This window comes from Amblyomma americanum, chromosome 10, assembly GCF_052857255.1.
Source record: "Amblyomma americanum isolate KBUSLIRL-KWMA chromosome 10, ASM5285725v1, whole genome shotgun sequence".
Taxonomy (NCBI): Eukaryota; Metazoa; Arthropoda; class Arachnida; order Ixodida; family Ixodidae; genus Amblyomma; species Amblyomma americanum.
This window is the reverse complement of record NC_135506.1, coordinates 31920821-31943911: the sequence shown is the minus strand read 5'-3', so window position 1 is coordinate 31943911 and position 23091 is coordinate 31920821. Positions and strand designations below refer to the sequence as shown.

Genomic DNA, 23091 nt, shown 5'->3' with positions numbered 1-23091 from the left:
CTTTGCACAGACATATTTCTTAAAGGGCCACAGAAAGGGGTGTTTGAGCGTGGCTTTAAAATGCTTGCACTATGTAGAGTACAGGCCACCGAGCGTCCATGCCGCGTACGAGACCTCAAAAGTGAGCAGGAAATTTACAATCAATTTTTTTTAAATTCCCGCTTTCGCACCTCTCCGCGACGCGCGGTGCCGGGCTTCTGAGCTAAAACCTGGCAGACGACGTCACGTCTAGCAAATGACGTCAGCAGCCGGGGGTTATTATTGCTTCACAGCGCCAAATTCTTTCAGACGCCACGCGCTACCGTGGCCGCGGCCACTCCGCACGCGCCGCAGCTGGCGGAGGTAGGGGAGGGGCCAAGTGAGTGGGGCCGGCGGAGGAGCGCCGCCGTTTTGGCATGCGAGAGGAGAGGGAACGGCATGAAGACGCGGAAGCTCAAATTTTGTCTGCATATAACTCAGCTTCCACAAAACGCATTAAAATAATTCTTGCTGGAGGATAATTATGAACCGTCGTCTTTTGACATCCCAGACATATTGCACCTTTATTGACAGCCCTTTTCGGGGTCCCTTTAATCTCGCCCAGGATAGTAGCCATTTACTTCTGGCACCTCATATGTACTCATACAGCAAGACAAGGAATAGTCCAACGTTGCATCCAATCTATACTGGAGTTGCAACCCAGCAAGTGAGCCTTACCTTGCAGTTGCTGGGCCTTGGAGCTGACGTCTTCGGCCAGCTTTCGGGCTCGCTCACGCAGCTTCTCAGCCCTGTCCTTCATGTCTCCGCTGGCTGTCACTTGACCTCCCAGTTCTTTCACAACTCGATTGTACTCGGCCTCCAAATCCCCAGCGTCCTACATTACAACAAAAACAAACATGTTCCAGATGACCTATTGGTATTGATTGAACGATATTAGTGCCGAGAACCTATTGGTGAAGATAACAACCCTATTACATAGCTGCAGAGATGGCGCGCAGAGATGTAAAAAGAAGCTTCTATATTTTGTAGTGAAGAAACTTTCAGCGCATTAAATCAAAGCAGTAGTTATTAAAATTTAAATTTTACTCAGTCCTTTGTACAGGGTTAACACCACGAGAGAAATATTCAGTAGGAGGTTCTAACCTAAAAACTCGTTGGAGGGACCTCCCATATTGTGTACTATCTACACGTGTATTTGTTCTGCTGGGATCTGTAATACAGTCTGCAGTATGAAATAAATAAAAAATAGTCCCTGCATGTATGAAGCAAATGCTTCATTAGCAATGATCTTGACCACTTTCTTTTGCAATCTTGCAAATTTGTCAGTGCTTGTTTTTGTGGTTATTCCCCAAATCAGACTACAATGGAAATGCAGACAAATGCATTAAGTAAAGTAGCTTGTTACTACTTCTCCATCCTTGCCCAGATAACAGCTCAACTCTTGTTACTGCCTACCAAAGAAACCAAGGTCAAAAATTTTTAGGAAGGAAGACATTGAGAAAGTGTGTAGCCAGTTGTAAGCGCAAAATAGATCAACATTACTTTCCAGATTACTCATCCACTTCTCTAGAGAGGAGCGTACCTTGTGGGCCTGTCCTGCCAGGCGATCGGCACCCTTGGCCTCGTTGACTGCCTTGCGGGCGTCCAGGTTGTTTTGGGTGTACTGCTTCTTGAGCTCAGCCAGCCGGTCCTGTAGTCCTCCTACCTGATCCAGGGATCGGTTGGCCACTCCCTGTGCCTTGTAGGTGGCCTCCTCAATCTGCAACATGCAGAGGAGGAAAAACACCAAGTCATATATAATGACAACATATCCGTCATGAGCCCTGCTCCTGCTCTTAGTAACGTGTTTTTCTGTTGCACATACTTTCTGTTTAGTCAACTAACAGCTTCGCACTTTGCTGTTTAGTAATTTCACACAACTTCTTTGTGACTAATGCATTCATTCTGTTCGCATTTCAAACATTTTTTGTAGCAATAGCTACATTACGCTAGCATTTCGAGCCTTCAGCGTGGCAGCGGCGGCGCCACCACGTGTTAATGTGGTTGGTCACATGGTGCAGAGCAGCTGGCGGCAGCGCGGCGTACTGGCGAAACCGAGTTGGGGGGGGCGGGGGGGGGAGTGAATCACGTCCAGGGACGAAAATGAAGATGGAATGCCCAGCGAAATACTGACTTTGCAATTCGACTGAGCGAGTTCCACTTGGCCAGCTGTAGCTATCGCATCACTCCAGGTTTTTTAGTGCTGCACGGACTACAATTCCTTTGCACCATTATTAATACACAGGAGGTTTTGACGCAGTTCTCAACTGTAAGGCCTCCTTCCATATAACCTTTCTCTAACTGCACTATCATATGAACTATAAATATTTTCTTCATTCCTCTCTGAAAGCCATAGTTCAACGCACAGGCAAATGGCAGTTAGCTTCTCTGAGCACTGATGTTCAGGAATTCACACCATGGAATGCAGCTACCAGCATCTGCGAGACTGCTGTGCATTTGTTTGCATCTTGAATAAGAGATCATGCAGTATTTACATGTGCACCAGGCAGACAGACAGGTATTAAGGAGCTTCCCATTTCCATTGACTCGATGATGTCCGCAAGCAAGTGTAAATGCTAACACAGCCTCATTTCGTTACTACTCTACTAGTATTTTCTTACTCCCTCCGATTCGCATACCTCCATGCAATCGTGTACACGCACTTCCCTCTTCCTCAAGTTACAGTACCAAAGAACTTCAGGAGAAGCACAGCACTCAAAATAAGAAGAAAACACATTCGTCTCCTTTTCACCAGGTAATCGGCAATGTACTGCTGAAATGAGAATTAAAAGTAGCCGGCTATGCTTGGTCTTGACACTGCCTGCAGTTGGGCACTAGCCAGGCGAAAATCCTAACTGGTCAAACTGGTTTAAGGCACAATTTCCAGTCGATGCCAGTTGGCTCCCAGTTGACTCCAACTGGCATAGGTGGGCACTTGACCTCAAATACCTCAACCTCAAAATTTGGTGAGCTCACTAAACCTCACCACTTGAGGTCTACTCAACTGCCCTCACCTCATTTTTGCTGAGGCCACTAGTGACCTCACTCGACCTCACGTGTGAGGTTGTGGTCGGATGTGAGACCTCAAAAAATAAAACAGATTTGAATGCGCAATTAAAATTTTTCCACTGAGAATCCTGTGACTGAAACAAGCTAGAATGATGAGAGTAGCTTCGTAACAACTAATTATGGCATTCAAAGGTGTATAATTATTAGATATGTGGTGTACTGTGACTGAAGGTGACCGTGTTGATCCAGGGGCATGTCATTTTGCTCGTTTCAATGCGTGGCGCTCCAGCTTGGCCTAAATGCCGAAAGATGCCACAAAAGGAGCAAGCCTTGCAACATCGACTGTTGCATGCCACTTTTGCACCCGATAGTACATACACTATCCAATGCACATGCAAGAAGAAAAACCGGTATTCTGCCATGAGAGCTCGAAGGGTTTATGTATGACTTCAACGAAAACAGCTACTAATCCTGAATCTCGTTAAGGTCTTTTTGGAGGGATAATTGAGTGGACGTTTTATTAAAGGTTTGATAAAAAACGCGACCATGAGCAAACATACGAATTTTACAGGACACACGCGACAGGAATAATGGTCATTAAGGCGCAATAGAAATTAGTTGTACAGTCAAACCCACTTATAACAATACCAGTTATAACAATATATTGGATACAACAATGGTCAGTCGCGGCACCGTAAGCGGGGCACCGTCATTATTGGTTATAACAATTAAATCTGGTCATTGAGGGTCAACCATAAAAGAAACTAGAACGTGGAAACGCTACGACTGTACCAGCAAAACCACGCTTAAAACACAAAAGCACGCGTGTGTGGAGCTGACCGATGGACCAAGCCCGTACAGCGAAAGCAAAAGAATCCATGACCACGCACTCAGAGACACTGCCAATGGCGCGCAGAGGATGCTTGCGTGTCGCGGCGATGCAGGCAGGAGAAACGTCGAGGTAAACTGTGAAAAACCTTAACTCAAAATCCGACCTCACTCAACCTCAAACCGATTTTCTGACGTCTCACTAAAAAAATTTCAAGCTGTTGCCAACCTCACCTCAACCTCACCTCAATCCGTGAGGTTGAGGTTGACCCACTGCCCACCTCTTCCAACTGGAACTCAGCTGGGAATCGTTCCTTAAACAAGTTTGACCAGTTAGGATTTTTACCTGGCCCTGCAGCAGTATTACTTGAAATATAGCTCAAGGTTGCTTGTTAAATATAAAAGAAAAAAATGGCTGTGGCTTAGCCCTGCTTAAACCTGGAGTGACGCGATAGCTACATCTGGCCGGGTGGAACTCGCTCAGTTGAATTGCAAAGTCAGTCTTTCGCCGCTTCGTTTCGCTGGACATTCCTTCTTCATCTTCGTCCCACTTGACACGGTGCATGCGCACAGCTGTTGCAGCTGTTGCACGCCGCGCCGCCGGCAGCAGCAGCTGCTCTGCACCACGTGACCAACGGCCGCCCCATGTGATCAACCCACGTGACCAACGGCACCGCCATGAAGCTCAAGTGGTGCGACGGAGCTCAAGTGGTGCCACGCTGAAAAGTCGAAGAGGCAGCGTAGCGTAGTTATCGCGACAAAAATGACTTGCCTGCGCGAGATCTTCGTCGGCTGTGTTGATGTGTTGGCGAGCCTGATCAATGGCCTGCTTGGCTCTGCCTTGAGCTTCGGCCGCATCGTCCAGGTTTTGCAGGACCTCCTTAGCAGTGTCCAAAATCTTGTTGGCCATTGTTCTGTAAGAATAGCAACATGTAACTTAGAACTACATTTGCAAAGCAGGACTAACGCCACTTCTAAGATTAACAAAAAAATATGAAAAGCTGTGCTTGTTTGAAATGAGCTAGCTGCTAATAAATGCAGCCAGTTGGTATGTTTCAATTTCTCTTAACAAGAGGCAAAATTAGCTTGTGCATTCAGCGTGTGCACTAGTTAGATAAGACCAATGTTTTGGTAGCATGTTGTAGCACTGCTTGAGGAGACGTTCTTTCAGAAAAGAAAAAAATTCTCTCTAGATAGTTCAGTACAGACTTCCTCAAGGTACTCTTGCTCAACCATGCAATCCACTAACAAAGCATGTCTCTTGACACCTGTTTAGAGCATACACCTGACCTCACATCTGTTTGTTCAATGCCAGCATGATTTGTACGATTTCACTTCAACGAGCTTGTCTCATCAATATTGGCGTACCTTGCACGATCAGCCTGAGCCTTCAGATCCTTGGCAAGCCTGAGGTCGTCGCCAGTTTCCCTCAAGATGGCATCAATGTCAGTCAGGCTGGCTATTGTGTCGTTGATCTCCCTCGCCAACTGTCGGATCTGCTCCGGCTCCAAGGAGATGGACAGGCCAATGCACTGTATGAAGGGCAAGCGGGCGTTGTTGAAAACCCAATTTCCATGAAGCAATAAGAAACAATCAATCAATCACTTGTTTGCAACGTTCATGTGAGAAAAACGCAAGCTATAAAAGGTGTTCATTGTTTGTTTAATAAGATTGCATGTGCTACTTTCTAGGTTACTGTTCAACCCATCCAGTAAATGGCATCATCTGACTGCTTCATACTACTTATTAACTTGCCTTTGATGCCAACTAAGCCTTTTGTGATTATGTTTCTCAGTTTTATAAAGTTTTGAGAGATCCAAATAATCAGTGGGCATTCATTTTTTACAGTACACATTCTAACGCAACAATAGAGTCCCAATGCTACTGTCCCACTCCTGTAAACCACATTAAGTTGACTTAATCCAGCTGCTAATTTGTTCCTGCCAGTGTACACAAACCTACAATACTGGTGCTGAAAAACCTAAAGTTTGGATGTACTTCGGCACACTTCATGCCTGGCCAGAAGTTAATGAGCACCTCGAAATGCAAACCCAGTGTCCCGGGACTTTCCCCTGGCTATCGCTAATTTTCAGCTTGTGTACCTCTTCGGCGAGCACTCTGATTTCAGCAGGTCGCGCTCCCACTTCACTCAGGAATTTGTCAATGCGATCCAGCAGGTCTTGCAGGTCTGTGCTGACATTCTCCGACTGGTTCTTTGCCATTTGGGAGCGCTCGAAGGCCTTTTTCGCTTCTTCAAGGGCCCGCTGGGATTCCTTTTCTGCCGAACCAACCTATGTACACAAGGTGCACAAATAAACATGTTAGAGACGCACCTACAAACTTAAAAGCAAGCCCCCCCCCCCCTTTCCACCCCTTGTTTCTGTTTATTCATCTGTCTATACATAAATATGTGGGCTGAGCAAAGGCAAATGGACATAGATACCAGAAAGCAAACTTTTCCATCTCAAGAAAAAGCACACTACAAGCACACTGGCTGAATCAAAATTAAGTCAGCATTTCACATACATCGGCTTTGACACCCTGTTCAGCATGTTAGCCACTTCACATTTCGCTACATCGCAACTCCAGCTGCAGCCGCCGCGGTGGCTCAGTGGTTAGGGCGCTCGGCTATTGATCTGGAGTTCCTGGGTTCGAATCCGACTGCGGCGGCTGCGTTTTTACGGAGGCGAAACGCTAAGGCGCCCGTGTGCTGTGCGATGTCGGTGCACATTAATGATCCCCAGGTGGTCGAAATTATTTGCTGGAGCCCTCCACTACGGCACCTCTTTCTTCCTTTCTTCTTTCACTCCCTCCTTTATCCCTCCCCTTACCACACGGTTCAGGTGTCCAACGATATATGAGACAGATACTGCGCCATTTACTTTCCCCAAAAAACCTATTATTATTAACTCCAGCTGCTCCTGTCATGTTTTGAGCAGCAGTACTGATTGTCAAGTATTACTACTTACTGCAGTAAATAGTTCTCGGGCATCTTTCTCTTTTTTGGTAAGAATCTGGTTGGCATCCAAAGCCACCATGAGGGTGTTGTTGGCGCGGGTAAGAGCACCTTCTTCACAGCCCAGTCCACCACAGTGGTTGCATCCTGCACCTCCGCAGAGCGCGTCGCAGCGGTCGACGGTTCCTCGCCTGAAGCAGACGAGCTCGTTGACGTCTGAGATTTGGTCTTCCAAGTCAGCCACCTGCGTTGGTGTGTGACGTTTAGTTACTTTGAGCGTTTAGATATGAGCATTGTTCTGGGTCGGCAGTTCTCGGCCATAGGTGTCGGGGACATCTTAAGCACCAGTGATGGCGATTGAGGGACAGAAGAGATTGGGGATAGGAATATTATGACAACAGAGGACCCGTTATGTAACTTGTGACTACGAAACGGGCTTGTTTTATGCGCACATAAAAAAGAGCGAATAAAAGAAGCTACTGCCTCCCTTCAAGGGTCAACCTGTTTGCTGTGTTGCTACTTTGTGACAGAACTTTTGAGCAGTTGCTTTTAAAACATGCAAGTTCCCAAACAGACCACATTCAATTTATGCACTCCACATGAGCAGGCAGATCGAGCCAAGAATTGTGCCAGTGGGAGGCTTCAGTGAAGACCTCAACATTCGGGAACCTTACGAGGTCTAGGCACCAAAGCTGACATAAGCCCACCATCCAAGGTGGTACTGAATCTTACTGTCCAGCACATGCAAGTAACACGAACATGCACACGCATGCATGCACAAGCACGCAGCACACAAGTGCACATATGTACATAAACATGTTTTGTGCATTTCATCCTCTTTTGTTCTTTTTGTGCCGAAACTGTACCATAATGAGCAGTGAGTTCCAAAGTTTCGCTGTACGCCACAGATGCCCACCTCTTGCTGAAGTTTGCGGAGAGCACTCTCATTCTCTTGGTACGTGGCGTTGTATCTGCTGGCCGCCTGTTCTAGCGTTCGCTCGGTGACCCGGCGCGTGCCCTGTGACTTGGAGATGTCGTCCTGTGCTCCGCGCACCTTATTCTCGGCTGCCTGCGACCGCTTCTGGGCTTCCCTCGTGATGTTCAGTGCACCTATAAGGGAGCGTAACATTAACAAATGTGCCACCGTGACGTCCTTGAATAACACGACCACTTCGATGTTGTATTAAACTTCTACTTGTTTCTCAAGGCGCATGAAAAGCTGTCGGACAAAGGACAGCAAAAAAGAGCTGGTTCCCAGTCACTCTTTTACCATACCCTACTCTCTTCCCTGATTTATTCCAGTGTATAAGTTAAACATTTGAGTTGTGCAGGAGGGACCTTATATCACACAAATGGACAAGCAAATGATGACCCAGTAAAAGACATCGAGAGAAGAATCTTGTAAGAAATACAAGTATGGTGGTACTGTTTTCAAACCGAGACGTCTTGCATTACATTTCTGACAGCAGCAAGAATATAATGTAATATTTACTCTTGTATATCGTATTGAAAATATTTAATGGGTCTAAACATTCATGCCCAACATTCAGCATGAAATGCTCTCAAGCACTTAATTCTCACTGTTGAAGTAAAGCACAATTAGAGAGGTGTCAAAATGACTGGGTGCCAAGTTCATTTGAGCAGCATAAGGGAATACACACTTATAACAACATAGACCACTGCATATACATTTCATTTTATGTTTCATTACAAAAATATATATATTCCTCCTAAACCCCAAGAGTAGCTGCAGGTGTTAGATGTTTGGTAATCCGTAGCTTTGTGCCATCTGGTGCTAAACAAAGAAACCTTGCAATGGGTAGCTTAGTATGCTATACTGCTGTGCACAAGCTAGCTATGTTATCTCATGTGCCACAGGTATCACAAATCCATTTCTTCATTCATGTGTGGCTCAGAAAATTACCATGGCAATTTCCTAATCTCCAAGCTACTATAGTAAGATGCAACTCTAGAACAAAGTGGCAGATGACCCTCAAAAGAAGCCCTCCAGCCAATGGCGTCGACTGATTTTCATGACGCTGCACTTAATGCGATTAAGCCATGGCTATTCCCTTTTCACCTGACACCCTCAGCAATGTCGCGCTTGCAAGTCCAAATGGATTAAAGACGACGTCATGAGAATCAGCCGACGCCATTTGTCAGAAGGCCTTATATGAGAAGCATTTGCCACTTCATTCTCCAGTTGTATAGGGCTAGAGTAGTTCAATCTGTCGAACTATCCATCACTGAATCTGGCTGTTCCAGTGATGGACAGGTTCTCAAATTTCAAGCAAAGCTAGTTGATCTTAGTTTAAATAAATCTGCCTTTAGAAACCTGCAAAACACTGCCTTTTAGCATTTTGCGTGCATCAATTTTTCTCTTGGTTGGGTGCCCCTTACCTTCGACATTTGCTTCCTGCAGGGCAGTGGTGTTTTCCCGCAGAGCCTTGGCGTCTCTTCCGAGCGCCTGAGCTCGGTCGTGGAGGCTGGCGAGCATCAGGTTGGCTGCGAATGAGCGCTGTGTCACGTTGCCCGACCGGTCGCCGATTTCCTCCAGCTGCATCTGGCTTTCGGTCAAGTTTCGCCTGCAGAGGGCAGAAGTTGCAGTCATGAGCCTTGCAAGTCACTTTTCCCGGATATATTGAATTCGAAGGGGATTGTGAACAGATCAATACTTTGGTTATTCAGTGAACAAAAAATGGCAGTAGATAAGCTTATCTGTAACCTAGAAGCAAGAACACGCTGCGTCCATGCTGGTGACATGCTTCTTGCAGTGACGTGCCGCCCGTGGGTGTCCTGTTTATAGCAAACTATGATAGAATTATCCCTCATGAAAATCAATGTACAGTTTTGGTTTCCGCAATACCTTCAGAAGCAAGTGAATCATGCCAGGCAAGGGCCTTTGCTTGGCTGCGGTCAGTAGGATGGCTTCACCGCATGACAAGGTGTGCACCGAATGCTGCTTTTTTTCACACGAAAGCGGCATGTTGTGGGAAATGAGTATTAGACACCGGAGCACACTCCACCTCACCTCTTCAAGCGGTTTTACAACACTAGCGCTGCCAGTCAGGTGCTCAAGGTCATGCAGCCAACCTGTCTCCACACACAAAAAGTGATCATGGGAGCACCGTTAGGAGAAGCGCCATTTTCATCGGCACAGTGCTGTTTGGATGCATCAAATGTTCGCTAAACACAGACAACAGTGCTATACTTTTGCACGGGATTTTCAAGAAGATGCTCTGCCTGTTTGACAAAAACAGCAACTCGATACATCAGGGACCGACTGTACTGTTACCCCTCAGCAGTGGTTCTCAAATATGGTTCTGTAGACACCTTGGTTCTCTAGGAGGAATTCATTAATTTCCTGAAGACGAATGGATGGACGGTAAGGGCATACCCTATGAAACAGGGTGATGGCAGGGGCCACTTGACTCAATATAGATCTTGCTTATTATGTAAGCTCCCTCGCTACCATTCTCGAGACAAGGAAAGTTTGAGCTTTTTGCCAGCATGTAAGAATGGCCGACATACTACTCTGTGCAGCCGGAGGGGGTGTGTGAGGAAAGGCAACCCCTACAAAAAAAGAAGTTGGAAATTTAATGAAAGGTAAAGAGTGCAAGTAGAAAACAAAGCCTCGAAGCTTGGTACTGTTGTAAAAGGTAGGGCAATGGACTCAATATGTTTGCCAATGTCCATCCGGGAATAAAGTGGGACTATATTTAAATACTAGGTGCTCACGGAATACACAACCCAGCAGAATAGGCACAGATTTCACTTCCACACATGAGTAAGTGCATGCATGTCCATTCAGTTTTGCCATTCACTCAAATAAAATGCACAGGGCTTTATCAGCAAAGCGTCAAGAACCCTAAACAAATTGTATTCAATAATGACAAAGGGTCTGCGAGCTCCTATTAAAACATAACTGCTCTCGACCTTTTTACTGTGCATATTTCAACTGAATATTTCAACTCCTTCGCAAAAGATTCTCAGCAGCTCTTTCATCAGTCGTTCATTCACAGTTTTAAGCTTCCACAGAGAGGACACAAACTGACCGAATCTCTTCAATGAGCGACTGCCTGTCCATGAGGTCAAGACCAGTGATGTTGGCCCCGTTGAGAATTTCTTCCACATCGTGCAGTTTGTCTTCCATCTCTTGGAACTCCCGCGTGTAGACGCCTGTCGTTCCCTGCTGCTTGATCTGCCGCGCTGAGTTGATCATGTTTTGAGTTTCCTCTGCCAAAGGTAAACAACCACACACATAAGTACACAAAAAGCCGTTCTTGGAGGTTTGCAAAATGCACGTCTATTCAGTTTTATTTTATTTCAATTTCCGCACTAACAGCAATGACAACTGCCTGCCCTGTCTGCATGAGGAATGTTGTTAAGTGCAAGAATGAACCATGAGTTTTGACTAGGTTCTGATCTGGACATACCAGGTTATAACATTCCTCTCTTTCTTAAAATCGCGTCTCTCATAGCCTGTGTCGCTTTGGGACGTTAAACCCCCATAAAACCATCTTTTTTAAAATCTAGATTTCTCTCTTGATTCAGCATTAAAATACAACATATCTCATGGTTTCATATTCCGTTCACAAAATAACTAAAAAAAGGACAGCGTAATGTGGTGCTTGTATGAACTTGGCAGGTGCAGTAGAACTCCTCTATAATAAAAAGACTCAGACCGGCAAAAACGTTTACTTTATCAGGGTCTATATCACTTGTTGGTGATGGGATGGCTGTGAGGATGCTTTAATCATTTGTCTACTCACTAAACGCAGAGTTGGTTTTTAAAAGAAATCTCACAAATACCTACCATCCTGCTCTTATTGTCCCTTTATGTGATAATTATTCATTTTCAGGTATGACATTTTATGTTACCACGTTTTCAATCTTGTTTTACGTCTTGAGGAAGTACCGCATTTGCACAAATGTGCTACGAATATAACGAGAGTTTGATTTCATGTGAAAACAAAAGCTCTGTGTGAGCACGGTGTCATTTTCGGCAGTCACAGTGTTGTTTAAGGGGCAACAGTTAAGAAACAGACACAGTCGAGGCGCGGCGGTAACGCTCCCGCAGTGCTGCCACACCTTGCCGCCCCTTCCCTGTGCTTAATGCTATCGTGCTGTGAATGTTTGCCCCTTTCTTTCCTCCCCTACTATTCACTCCATTTTTACTTTCCTTCCTTTCTCGGCGACCTGCCACTCCTCCTTTCTGCTTTCATACCAGCTTTACTTTTTTTTACGTGCGCTTTGCCTCACGGCCCTAAGGACTTGAAGAAGTTGGCTTGTCCTCAAAGCTTCTGAGCTTGGTAGTGAAGCTATCTCAACGAGCACCGTGTTGTCATCTTTGGTATGCATTTGCTTCCGAGCGTCGGCATCGTGAGTGCCGTGTCGCATTGTCATCATTCCGCGGGAGGTACGTCGCCACGGCCAGACGCTCTTTACTATAGCCATTTTTTTTTTTTTAAATGTTTAGTATAACCGAAAAAAAAAATGTACAGTCTATACTCCTGTTTGTGCATTGCCACCGCTATTATTTATCAACTAGGTGCAAAATGAGTGCACTAGATTGGGGCATGCTTTATTGCATAAGTTAACATTCTAGTCATGTGTTATATGGGAGTTGAAGTGGAACTGCAGTTTCACTTTACTATATCCGAGTTTACTATAGCGGGGTTCTACAGTTCTTAGCTGAGCCTGACAGCAAGTGTTTGCAAATGGGTTAAAAGCAGTGAGAAGGCATAGCTGTTGAACACAACTATCCCACATGCTCTTTGTTTGATTACCCCGCAGTTCCTGGATGATGCGGTCCCAGTTGTCGAAGCACTCCCCACAGGGGTCGCAGTACGGTGCCCGTCCCGTGAAGCCACGTGCACACTGTTCGCAGCGGTCGCCCGCCACGCCGGGAATGCAGACGCAGGTGCCGTTGTTGCGATGGCACTGGCTGGTCGCTGCCCCAGGAACATTGCACTCGCAGGCTGTCGGCAGAAGCGGCGAAAGAGAGTGAGACACTCTCAGAATGGTAAACTAACTCACACGTCCTGGTGTATAGTACCGTACACTTCGGTTTAAAAGTATCGTCTCCGCAAAAGCTGCACCCCACTATATGTTTGCTATATACACGTGCCTCTAAGAAATAATTTACGGTGGAAATAATTTATTAATTGCAGCTGGAAAACAAGCAGCACTAACACACAGTTGTTTATGAAAAGAGTCCGGTACATACCCAAGCCCCATTCTTTTCTGAATTCACCCACATACACACTGCATGCAAAAGAGCTGCACTGACAAATCTGCTGATGCACACTGCGATTGAAACATGGCATGCAGTTGCCATTATCTTAAGTGACCCCCTTAATGCTCCAAACTTTCTTGTTAATACAGCGCTCTCCTTTACCGCAAAAGTCTTCGTGACTAGCATGTCATAGAGGCAATGTCATTATTGGAAAAAAACTTTACACGCACACATCTCGTGTTGTACAAGATGCTCTGATGAATGTTTAGGAAAAGTCTGTTCACACACTGCAAGATAAGCTGCAGAGCGTATTTCTGTTTGCATGCAAAAGGAGAGAAAAATCCAGACTTTTCGTTTTTCAGTGGGGCTAAAAAGTGATAAAGATGGATGGCTGCATGATTAATCTCTGCAGGAGGTAGTTGGTCAAAACATGGAACATCTGGAGTGGTTAGACTAGCATTCCTTGGCACTACACGAAAGAACTTAGCTGCATTATATCTGCTGTCACTGGCCCCCACACCTGCGTTGTGCTGGTGCTCAACTGTCATATGCACCAAGCTGTCTACGCTGCAGGTTGTGCATCCCAAACCACCACTCTGAATCATTCTTGGCAATTCCGACTACCCCAGCAAGAGAGAGCCCTTTGGGTTTTACCATTGAGTTCACTTTGACTTACCCCTTGAAACATGCAGAATGCAACTATCTCAAAGCATTAAAAACTTGAAAGCAATTTCGAGTGCGCTTACGGTAGCAGCGGGCGCGAGGGTCACCCCAGTGGTTGTCCTGGCATTGATTGCACTGTCGCCCGCCATGGCCTGGCTTGCACGGACATTGGCCGTCAAACTCGTTGCACTTCAGCTCGTAGGAGCCCAGCGGATCACAGCCACACTCCTCACAGCCTTCTCCGCTGGCGATCTTCCAGTAGTTGGGGGCGCACCGATCACAGGAGCGGCCCACCACATTTGGCAGACACGGGCACTGGCCTGTGTAACAACGGTGCGTGTGACGAACATGCATGTTCCACCACACAAATCAAAGCAACACCTTGATGCTAACATGTTCTCATAAGCTTCCCACAATGAAGGAAAATGTTGCCTTGTTTTGTTAGCACATGCCTGAGTCGGTTCATGCAAAAACATGCGGTCACCTGCTACAACAGCGCACGAGCGATAGCTGCTCAAATAAAAATTGGCATGAGCAAAGATGTACTACCCGGGAAACATCGGGAATTGCTATGGGGAACATCGCTGTGCACTAGGAAAATTGAAAGGAGCATGAAAAGTGCAAGGATACAGTAAGGACTGGTTGGGAAGTACCATGGTCTGGATGCTCTCTCTCTAAAAGTGGTAGTACCTACAGCAGTTATACTATAATTGGACACAAGTCAAGAACAAAAATGCAAATGCTCTTTAAAGGAGGCCCTCAGACCAATGACGTCGAGTCGACCTATAGTCATGACGCTGTAGTCGACTGCCCTGCACATGTCACAGCCACAACGAACTGCACACCAACAGGTAGGGGGCGGCTGATCATGATGCCACAACTACAAGTCAATGCCATTGGTTGCAGGGCCCACTTTGAGGGGTATCTGCTGCATAATTCTTGAAATGTATTCAACTAAAAAGCAATGCGCATCTGGCTTCTAGACTTCCTTCAAAAATATGTTCTGTATATTTTTGTGTTCTAAGCTCCTCTTGGACATTATTCACATAGCATGGCAACTACGAACATCTTGCATTCTAAGCTCGACAGGAACTTTTCACATGGCTACTTGCTCAGAAGTCACATTATCGCAGTAATGGCCTAAGGCAGTGATATAAGCCATCAAGATCATGGGGCTTCTGAGTGGTCAGTTTGACAGGCAAGAGGATGGGAGGATTTGAAGTCCTCCCACAAGGCTCAGTTAATATTTGTTGCATCCGGTCTTTGAGGCCTGTGGAACCACACCTTTAACTATACAGTCAGCTCTGGGCCATTTCAGATCAAAGAGGGTCTTGAAATTTGTTTGAATTACCTTTTTAATGCTTGCTGTTGGGCTAGTTGTCAACAACAGAATACACAGCAATAAAAAACATGGATGACACAAAAGAATAACATGGACAGTACATGTCAGTGTCATTCCCTCATGTTTCACCCAAGATTTTAGCCCTTTGCATTCTACTCTTGGCACTTGACAAGGGTGCTCATGCTGTGTGCATTCTTTCTCCAGCGTTTTTCGCGCTCATTCGACGTGTAATAAACCAAACAGCCGAGCTTCACGCTCTGCCGGGCAGCGGTCACAGTTCACTGCACCCACCTGTGATGGGGTCGCAATGTCCCTGGCTGGTGTCCTGGCCGAGGAGATTGCACACGCACTCCATACACTGTTGGCGCGAGGCGTTCCCATAGTGTCCCGGCTTGCAGCGTTCGCAGTGGGGGCCCTCTGTGTTGTACAGGCACCGCAGACAGGCTCCCGTGCGCGAGTCACAGTTCCCTGGCTGCGTCTCGTCGACGTTGCCACTGCACTCGCACCGGCGACATGAGCCGCCGGGAACGTTGGGCTCACCGTAGTAGTTGTTGGCACAGCGGTCACACCGCTCACCTATACCAAAAGAAGGAACGAAAAGGAAATGTGAAAAGAAACAACACAACTGTAAATACAAAAACATAAGTACTCTAAACTGCAGCTTCGTGTAACTGTGGTTACATTAACCGCGGTTAACGCTGCCCCTGTAGCAAGGGTACAAGCATAAACCAAAGTGAATGTAGCCTAGCATTTGATGTAACACTGTGTGCTCAGGGTGAAATATTGCTACAAATGATAAACATGCTTCGTGACCAGTGTAAAAGAAAACAGCTGATGTTGCAGGTTCCATACGAAACTCTGTTCACGAAACATGCCTGTAGGGGTCATGCCTGGTGGTGCCTGTAGAGTTCCAAGTGGCATTCAACCAACACCTTTGAGCTGCATCTTAATTTTATATTCTATTCAAACGAAGATGTTTGTGAATGAGCACTGTCTATTCCATTGTATGAGAAAGCCAGCTAAACAAGTCATTTTTAGTTCCAGCAGAACTAAAATAGCCATTTTGGCACAAGAGAAGCCAAGCGGTGTGTTGATAAATTAAAAAATAAAAAGACACAGTAAACGCTCAAAATGTTTTGAATTCATTCTTAACATTTAAGAAGCTAAAGGAAAACGAGGTGCGATTACAGTGATCAGTGCTAACTTAGTACCAAATGGAGCAGTTTTTAATTGCATCAAGAATTCATTGAGTTCGGTTCCCCCTTCAAAAGCCAGCCTTCGCGATCAAGCACAGTCACACAAAAGCCGCCAATGAAAACAACTGGACCTAGAAAATTACAATAAATAACATTTCCTTTCTTTTTACTTTTTAATTCGGGGAAAGAAGCAACTTAGCTTAATTCTTCTGACAGAAGTGTCTGCTTTACGAAACCATGCATGTAGTCAGTGTTCCAAAAAATGTCACAAAAAAAAAAGCTGCATGAAAACTGAGCTTGAAGAGCTACAAGAATAAGGCTACTTGAGGAGCCATGCTCATGTCGTATGCACAAGCGACACTTTTCCACGCAAAACATGCATGCAAATCTTGATGTGAACTTGCCTATGTATCCCTGAGCACAGTGACAGATGACATTGCCAGTGCGTGGGTCCAGGTCACAACTGGTGGCGTGGTTCACGCCACTTTCCGCAGTGCCGGGGCATGGGCATGGACGGCATGGTATGTCCACTCCGTAGCGGGGGTCCCCGTAGTAACCAGTCTCGCACCTGCACCCATCCACAAGCTCAGGCATGCCAGTAAAATATAGTAATCGTGCACAATGTAGAAAGTGTCAACAGTCTTACTTTAATTTGTACCGGGTGTTACAGTCGAATCTGGACATAGGACTTGCCTTCTCTTGGAATCCACTCCGTTACCCTTAAGGACCAGCGGTTATCTTGCCTTCGCATTACATGCCCTGCCCAAGCCCATTTCTTCCTCTCGATTTCGACTAGGATGTCATTAACCTGTGTTTGCTCCCTTATCTTTCCATAGCTCGCTGCTTTGTCCTTAACTTAAGCTGAAACCTTTTCGTTAGCCTCCACGTACCATTACACTATTCTAGTGTAAGGGCATTACACTATTCTAGTGTAATGGTACAGAAGGTCCCATCTGGATATTTTTTTAGCCTTGGGCGCCCCCTCCTGTGTTTGTAACTTATGTATCAAGTCGGTACGTTTTCTTTCGAAATAAAACTGAAAAGTGAAATATGTATTAAGTCTTCGTTTTTTTTGCGTGTGTACCAGTCAAAGAACCGCAGTAGTAAAGGAACCACAGTTCATGGTAACAGACAATGATATCACAATCTACGCTCCACAGTCATAATACTATAGTATGGTATAAACACGTGTAAGGGCCGCACTTTTTCTTTTTAATTCAGTAGTGAATTTTGAAGGTGAAGCCCGTACATGGGTGTGGCCCTTGCACAAGATTACACAGTAATTCTACTTCAGGCTGATGATGATGAGGCACTGCCAGAAGCAAAAGTTGTGTGTACTACTCACGCATGTGGGTTGCTGCTTTTGGAACACCTTTCAGTGTTCTCAGCAAGCAGAAGCTATGTGAATCAAAATGAACGAGCACACACTACCTCTAGATGAAAACTGTCAACTATTTTACCAGTATCGATAGAAGGGGTTGCCGGAAAGTGGCATGGCAGTGGAGCCTAACCAAAGCTTGCACCACACACACCAATTCTGCTCCCAACAGTACACGTGAAAAATTTTCAGAGGTGTCAAAAGAAAGGTGAAAATCGCCATACAACTCACTGTTCCCCACCAGCAACTCACCTGTCACAGTGTGGTCCCGTGGTGAAGTCCCGGCACTGAATGCAGTGTCCCGTCCTTGAGTCACAAGTGTCGGCGTGGCCATGGCAGTCACAGCGTTGGCAGCTGGGGTAGTTCCAGTATCCCGGCTGGCACTCGTCGCACTGCCGGCCATAAGTGTTTGGCCGGCACTTGCACTGACCCGTCTGGGCATCACAGAAGTTGTCCAGGGAGCCGATGCCGTTGCAGTCGCAGGCTGCAAGCAAGCACCTTTCAAGATTCTCTGCCAGTCGCAATTTGGTTTTTTCAAACGCATGATCTGCATTAACCAACACACGCTACGGAATGGAATACCAATATTCCCTATCTCGCATCCGTACACAAGGACTACAGAGGAGAATGCGTTAGTGCTGAAAAAATAAAAGCAAGCGTTTTTAGTTGGAAAGCCAAAGCCCTTACGCCTGCAGCCTCCAGGTCCGAAGCCGTACGTTCCAGGGGCGCAACGGTCACAGCTGCGGCCCACCACGTTGGTCTTGCACTGGCATTGTCCACCCAATGTGTTGCACACACTACTGTGTGAGCCCTGAGGGTCACATCTGCAGTCTGGAAACAAAGAATGCACAAAAACTTACTGACACCTCCCCAATGTGCAAATGATGTGCAAACGTGAAACGTTTGGCAGCTGGTAAGCCAAGCATGCCATCTGGTACACTGATGAGAAGCTTGGCCACATTACATCTGACATCCTTTCTACACTTCCGTTGAAACTTCCCCCAAATCCATGTTCCTCGCTTAGTTCAGGCATTTCAAGCACCGAGCTCCTAGTCTGCAAGCTCTGTCATTTCCAACCTTCCTTCACCCCACAGCTCTCACGGCTTCACATACAAACAAGATATCAATAAATTTGCTCCTTCGAACCAGTGGGATGTCAGCTTAGTAGTTCTGTGCTAAAAAACCACCATATAGCCAAGAGAGGAAGCGCATGTTTGGCAAATTGAAGATGAAGACCTGGATGCTCGCCGGACTTAACATTTACTAAGAGACGAGGCAACCGGCTCGACTAATTCAACTGGCTGTAATGTTTTGAAGTGTTCACAATATCCACAGTGCAATTTCATTGCTTCAAATCTCATAGGGTCCCCAAAAATATTCATACCATCCGAAATCCATACCATCCACAGCGAACAAAATCTACAAATGCACTCATACAGATTTGTTTACAGCTGAAGGGATTTATTTATGGCTATGTGGTCCCATGCTCATTGTTCTTGGTTTGTACCGCACAACTGGCATTCGCAACGTGGTGATGTATGGGCTGCGTGACACCATTCAGCCACGACATTGGCATTGTGTGAGCCAAGCGCCATCGTTCACTGCTCGCAGTGTGTATGGCACGACTGGAGACTGCACGCCAGCGATGTGCGGGCAGCGCTCAGTGCTTGAGAGTATCGTCGTGGCTTGTGCTTTCATATCATTTGTAGCGGCACATGAGAGTGTTTGGAACAACCAAAATTCTGCACATTGTACACAAGGCACTCTGGCCAGACAATTTTAGCAATTTGTACCATTCTGAAATTCGTACCACTGGGATTCTACTGTACTGGGTTATGCAAACATTTCAGCAGCAACAAGATTCGATGCTAACAGTTTTCTTTCTAAGGAAGAAAAATCCGTTTTCCTTCAACTATTGCATTAATGGCGTTTCAGTTAAAGAAGTGCCAAGGTATAAGTATCTTGGTGTTGTAATAAACTCGCAACTAAAATGGAATGACCATATAGACCACATTAAATCCTCAGCTTTATGCAAACTTGGTTTTCTTCACCATAAACTTAGGGGCGCACCTAGCAGCTGCAAGCTATTAGCCTACAATACGCTTATAAGAGCAAAACTCGAATATGCCGCCAACGTCTGGGACCCCTATGCAAAAAAAGACATAAGAGAATTAGAAAAAAATACAGGGACGTGCAGTACATTTTATATTTAATAGGTACAATAGAACTGATTCCCCATCTTCGTGAATGGCAGCAAATGATATTAAACCACTCCACGTCAGACGCAAGATAGCCCGCCTATCCTTCCTTCACCAATTCATGGAAAACTAGGCATTTCTCCAATCCCCTATGTGCAGTTTTCAGAAACGCGTAGAACCCGTCGTCATCATTATCACACTTCAGCACCATACTTCGCGCACACTAATGCTTTTAAATTTTCTTTTTTTCCGCGAACGACTGATGAATGGAACGCCCTGCCTCTACGAGTGATACCGGCTGTTGATTTTGACAAAGCACTCTGTGAGCTATTTTAGACATATGTACTGCATTATACAATTTTATTGTTCTGTGTTTTACGTTGTAGCTGCTCTTGTATTGAGTGAATGTATTTTTCTGCCCTCTCTGCCTAGACTCAAACGAGGGTCTGCAGTATTGTGGAAATAAATAATGTCAACAACTTCCATTTTGTAACTGCACTCTACATTACCCTTGACGGCCACTGAAGATAAGAAAGGTCTGACAAACCGAAACTGATATATCAGCGCACTCAAGCCATCACGTGTCGATGCCAACTCCACTTAGCAAAGGGCTTCAGTGTAATAAGAGCCTGATGTGGCACAGATTACTGGCTCACTTACCTTGAGCGCCTTGGAAGACGTAGAAGCCAATGCTGTAGAGGTACTTCTTACAAACATCAGGAAGAGTGCCACCTCTTCGGACTGCATAAAATGCCTGGCCGCATCGGAAACGTTCGAATTCCTCCCTCCTGTACTCGTTCGCTGACGTTCCGTGGAAGAACGGGATGGCGTTTATGTCGGGCATAATCACCATCTGCAAGAGCAGGCCATATGCGTTACAACCACTGATGCAAATTATACACACATTTCTAACATGTGAGACATGGCATTTCAGGTGGGTTACAGTTAGCAATGAGGAAGTCAAACTTTTCAAGTCTGTTGTACAATGCACTATGCAGACATAACCGACATACTGAATATGGTTGCTGAGAAGAAAAATAGTTGATCAGTTTTGAGAATGTTTGTACAGTTAACCCTGGATGTATCGCACCCGAATATTTCAAATTATTGGGTGTAGTGAACACATACTATCTTCTTGAAAACCATACGTAAAAGTGTAGGAAAGTTACGCAGTATATCAAACTACAATTTCGCTGGTTGTTTGATATATCGAACTGCGCGCCAAACCCATGCAAGTGACCCTTCTCCTAACGAAGCTCTCTGATAACTTCTTGCTAGTGGAGATGCGTTAGCTACGTGGCCTTGGGCATCTGCTGACGGCACTAGCACCGTGATAACGAGTGACAAGGTGAATGTGGGGCGTGCTTGAGGCCGTCCTTCGATCTCATATCCATTTTTCACCCCACATCACTGCCCTGCAGTGATGCAAAGCTAACTAAAGTCCAGCTGCAACCCTCGCCCGGTGTGCATCGCTCGATTCACTGCCAGAGGTGTTGTGGAAACCAACCGTACCCTAATTTGAATGAGCGATTATTATTATATCTATAATGTACTCATAGCAGGAATAGACATCCTATGCGAGGCAGTCGCTGGTTCTTAACCACCATCTGCTGCGTCTTCGATGTGATGCAGGTCAGGCCTACAAATGCCTAGTGAGCGATGCGCTACCAGCATGCCGGCGGACAGTGCGTCACTGCAAGAAGCGCATCACTAGAGTGAGTGCAATGCATTTTTGCTTGAAAGCTACAGATAAGATTATCTATTGCCATTTTTTTATATACATATATTGAATTATCAATATAATATACATATCTATTTCACAATCCCTTCGAGCTTGATATATCCGGCTTCAGCTGCATATAGTACTGCAAACCCTTGATATTTTTGAACATGCCTAATTCGAACATCCGGTTGTTTGAACTGACGCTTGGTCCGGCCAACATCAAGAGCACTAGAAAGGCTCCCTTTAATACAAACAAATTTTCAGTCCCTTTCGAGTATGCATTATTGACAGTCAACTGTATCAATGAATGGAGCAAATAATTTTGCCAGAAGCTGCGCATCTGTGTGCTTGTTAGTTTAACAAGCTTCCCGGTACTTCCGCCTTCTCTTTATTTATTATTTTTTTAGTGCATTGTTGGTGAATTTGAAGATTACAAAATTTACTGCTTTCTGGGGCTAGACTACATTTGTGTCACAATGTTCTGAGGCACTATAGTAATACATATTAAGAATGGGACCACATCTGACTCTACTGAACTATTTGCCTTTGCTACTTCAAACTTTGATTTTTTATTTGCCATTTACAGGAGATCCCAATACATTCAATGACTCTGGTACTTCGTTCTGTATGTAATCTATGTAACAATTCCTAACTTGATGCGATAAACTTGATCTGATTTCACAGGCCTCTAACAGGAAAGCGTCGCAGGTTTTTCAGTCTCTCACACCCAGCTCCACATGACTAAGCTCCTGAGCTCCAGACTTACCGAGTCGATTAGGATTGATGCCGAGGGCGTGTCAACTTCGCGATCGTACTGCTTGAAGGTCACTCGCACCTTGTAGTGCTTGCCTCTTTCCAAGCAGACAGGGGGAGCGACAACTACGTATCGGTCACCTGCCGAGAACAAGGCACAAAAGATTTAAAGCAGTTCTTAGGACTCCTGTATATTACCCCCTCTTCAAAAGTTACCGTGCAGAAAAGAGCAACTTGCCTGCGGGGAACCTGATGACTTGGCGGTCATCTTGACTGATGGCATTGGCACAGGGGCCATTGGGGTCGACCGGTCCCGGTCTGTCCACAGTCACAATGGCCTCTTCCCAGCCTTGACGAAGCTGAAAGTGAACACCCATGCCTTGTACATGACTCCATCCTTCTAGAACAAAGGCCACCGAGAAGTCTCATGTTAATTTTGCATGAAACATTATTACCAGTGCTATGGGACTAGTCTTGGAAAGCAGACTGGAAGAAAACTGGAGTATGACTTTTTTTTATGATAGATGCTTCTTCCGGACCCCGATGAATTATGCCTCATAGGTCAGTCATGATATTATATACGCTGCCATTAGCAACTTGCACTTGATCTAGCACTAAGTTCGCATTCGTGAGGTATTCTCAACAGTTCTGGCCACTTTTACCAAAATTATTAGCATGACTATGGCTCCCAGTTTCACTCGATTTCATGTAAAATCGCGAATCTACACATGTTTTGCAGAAGTGTGTTAGCAGGCATACTATCATGTTCTGATAATCCTCTTTTTACTA

At 45.6% G+C, this 23091-nt stretch overlaps 1 protein-coding gene across 4 annotated transcripts in view; it reads right to left on the bottom strand.

Annotated features, from left to right (window-relative positions):
- The window catches only part of LanB1 (laminin subunit beta-1), a 52907-nt gene that overhangs the window by 6521 nt on the left and 23295 nt on the right, over positions 1 to 23091 (bottom strand). For all 4 annotated transcript variants that reach the window (XM_077640055.1, XM_077640053.1, XM_077640056.1 and 1 more), the window contains 18 exons: positions 22541 to 22661; positions 22316 to 22443; positions 20487 to 20679; positions 18316 to 18459; positions 17881 to 18112; positions 16655 to 16818; positions 15346 to 15630; positions 13796 to 14032; positions 12601 to 12792; positions 10867 to 11047; positions 9212 to 9396; positions 7728 to 7921; positions 6825 to 7055; positions 5958 to 6146; positions 5224 to 5387; positions 4628 to 4769; positions 1562 to 1738; positions 697 to 853 (listed from right to left, as the gene is read on the bottom strand). In XM_077640055.1, the coding sequence (XP_077496181.1) occupies positions 697 to 853; positions 1562 to 1738; positions 4628 to 4769; positions 5224 to 5387; positions 5958 to 6146; positions 6825 to 7055; positions 7728 to 7921; positions 9212 to 9396; positions 10867 to 11047; positions 12601 to 12792; positions 13796 to 14032; positions 15346 to 15630; positions 16655 to 16818; positions 17881 to 18112; positions 18316 to 18459; positions 20487 to 20679; positions 22316 to 22443; positions 22541 to 22661 (3316 nt within the window). The remainder of the gene's footprint in view (positions 1 to 696; positions 854 to 1561; positions 1739 to 4627; positions 4770 to 5223; positions 5388 to 5957; positions 6147 to 6824; positions 7056 to 7727; positions 7922 to 9211; positions 9397 to 10866; positions 11048 to 12600; positions 12793 to 13795; positions 14033 to 15345; positions 15631 to 16654; positions 16819 to 17880; positions 18113 to 18315; positions 18460 to 20486; positions 20680 to 22315; positions 22444 to 22540; positions 22662 to 23091) is intronic.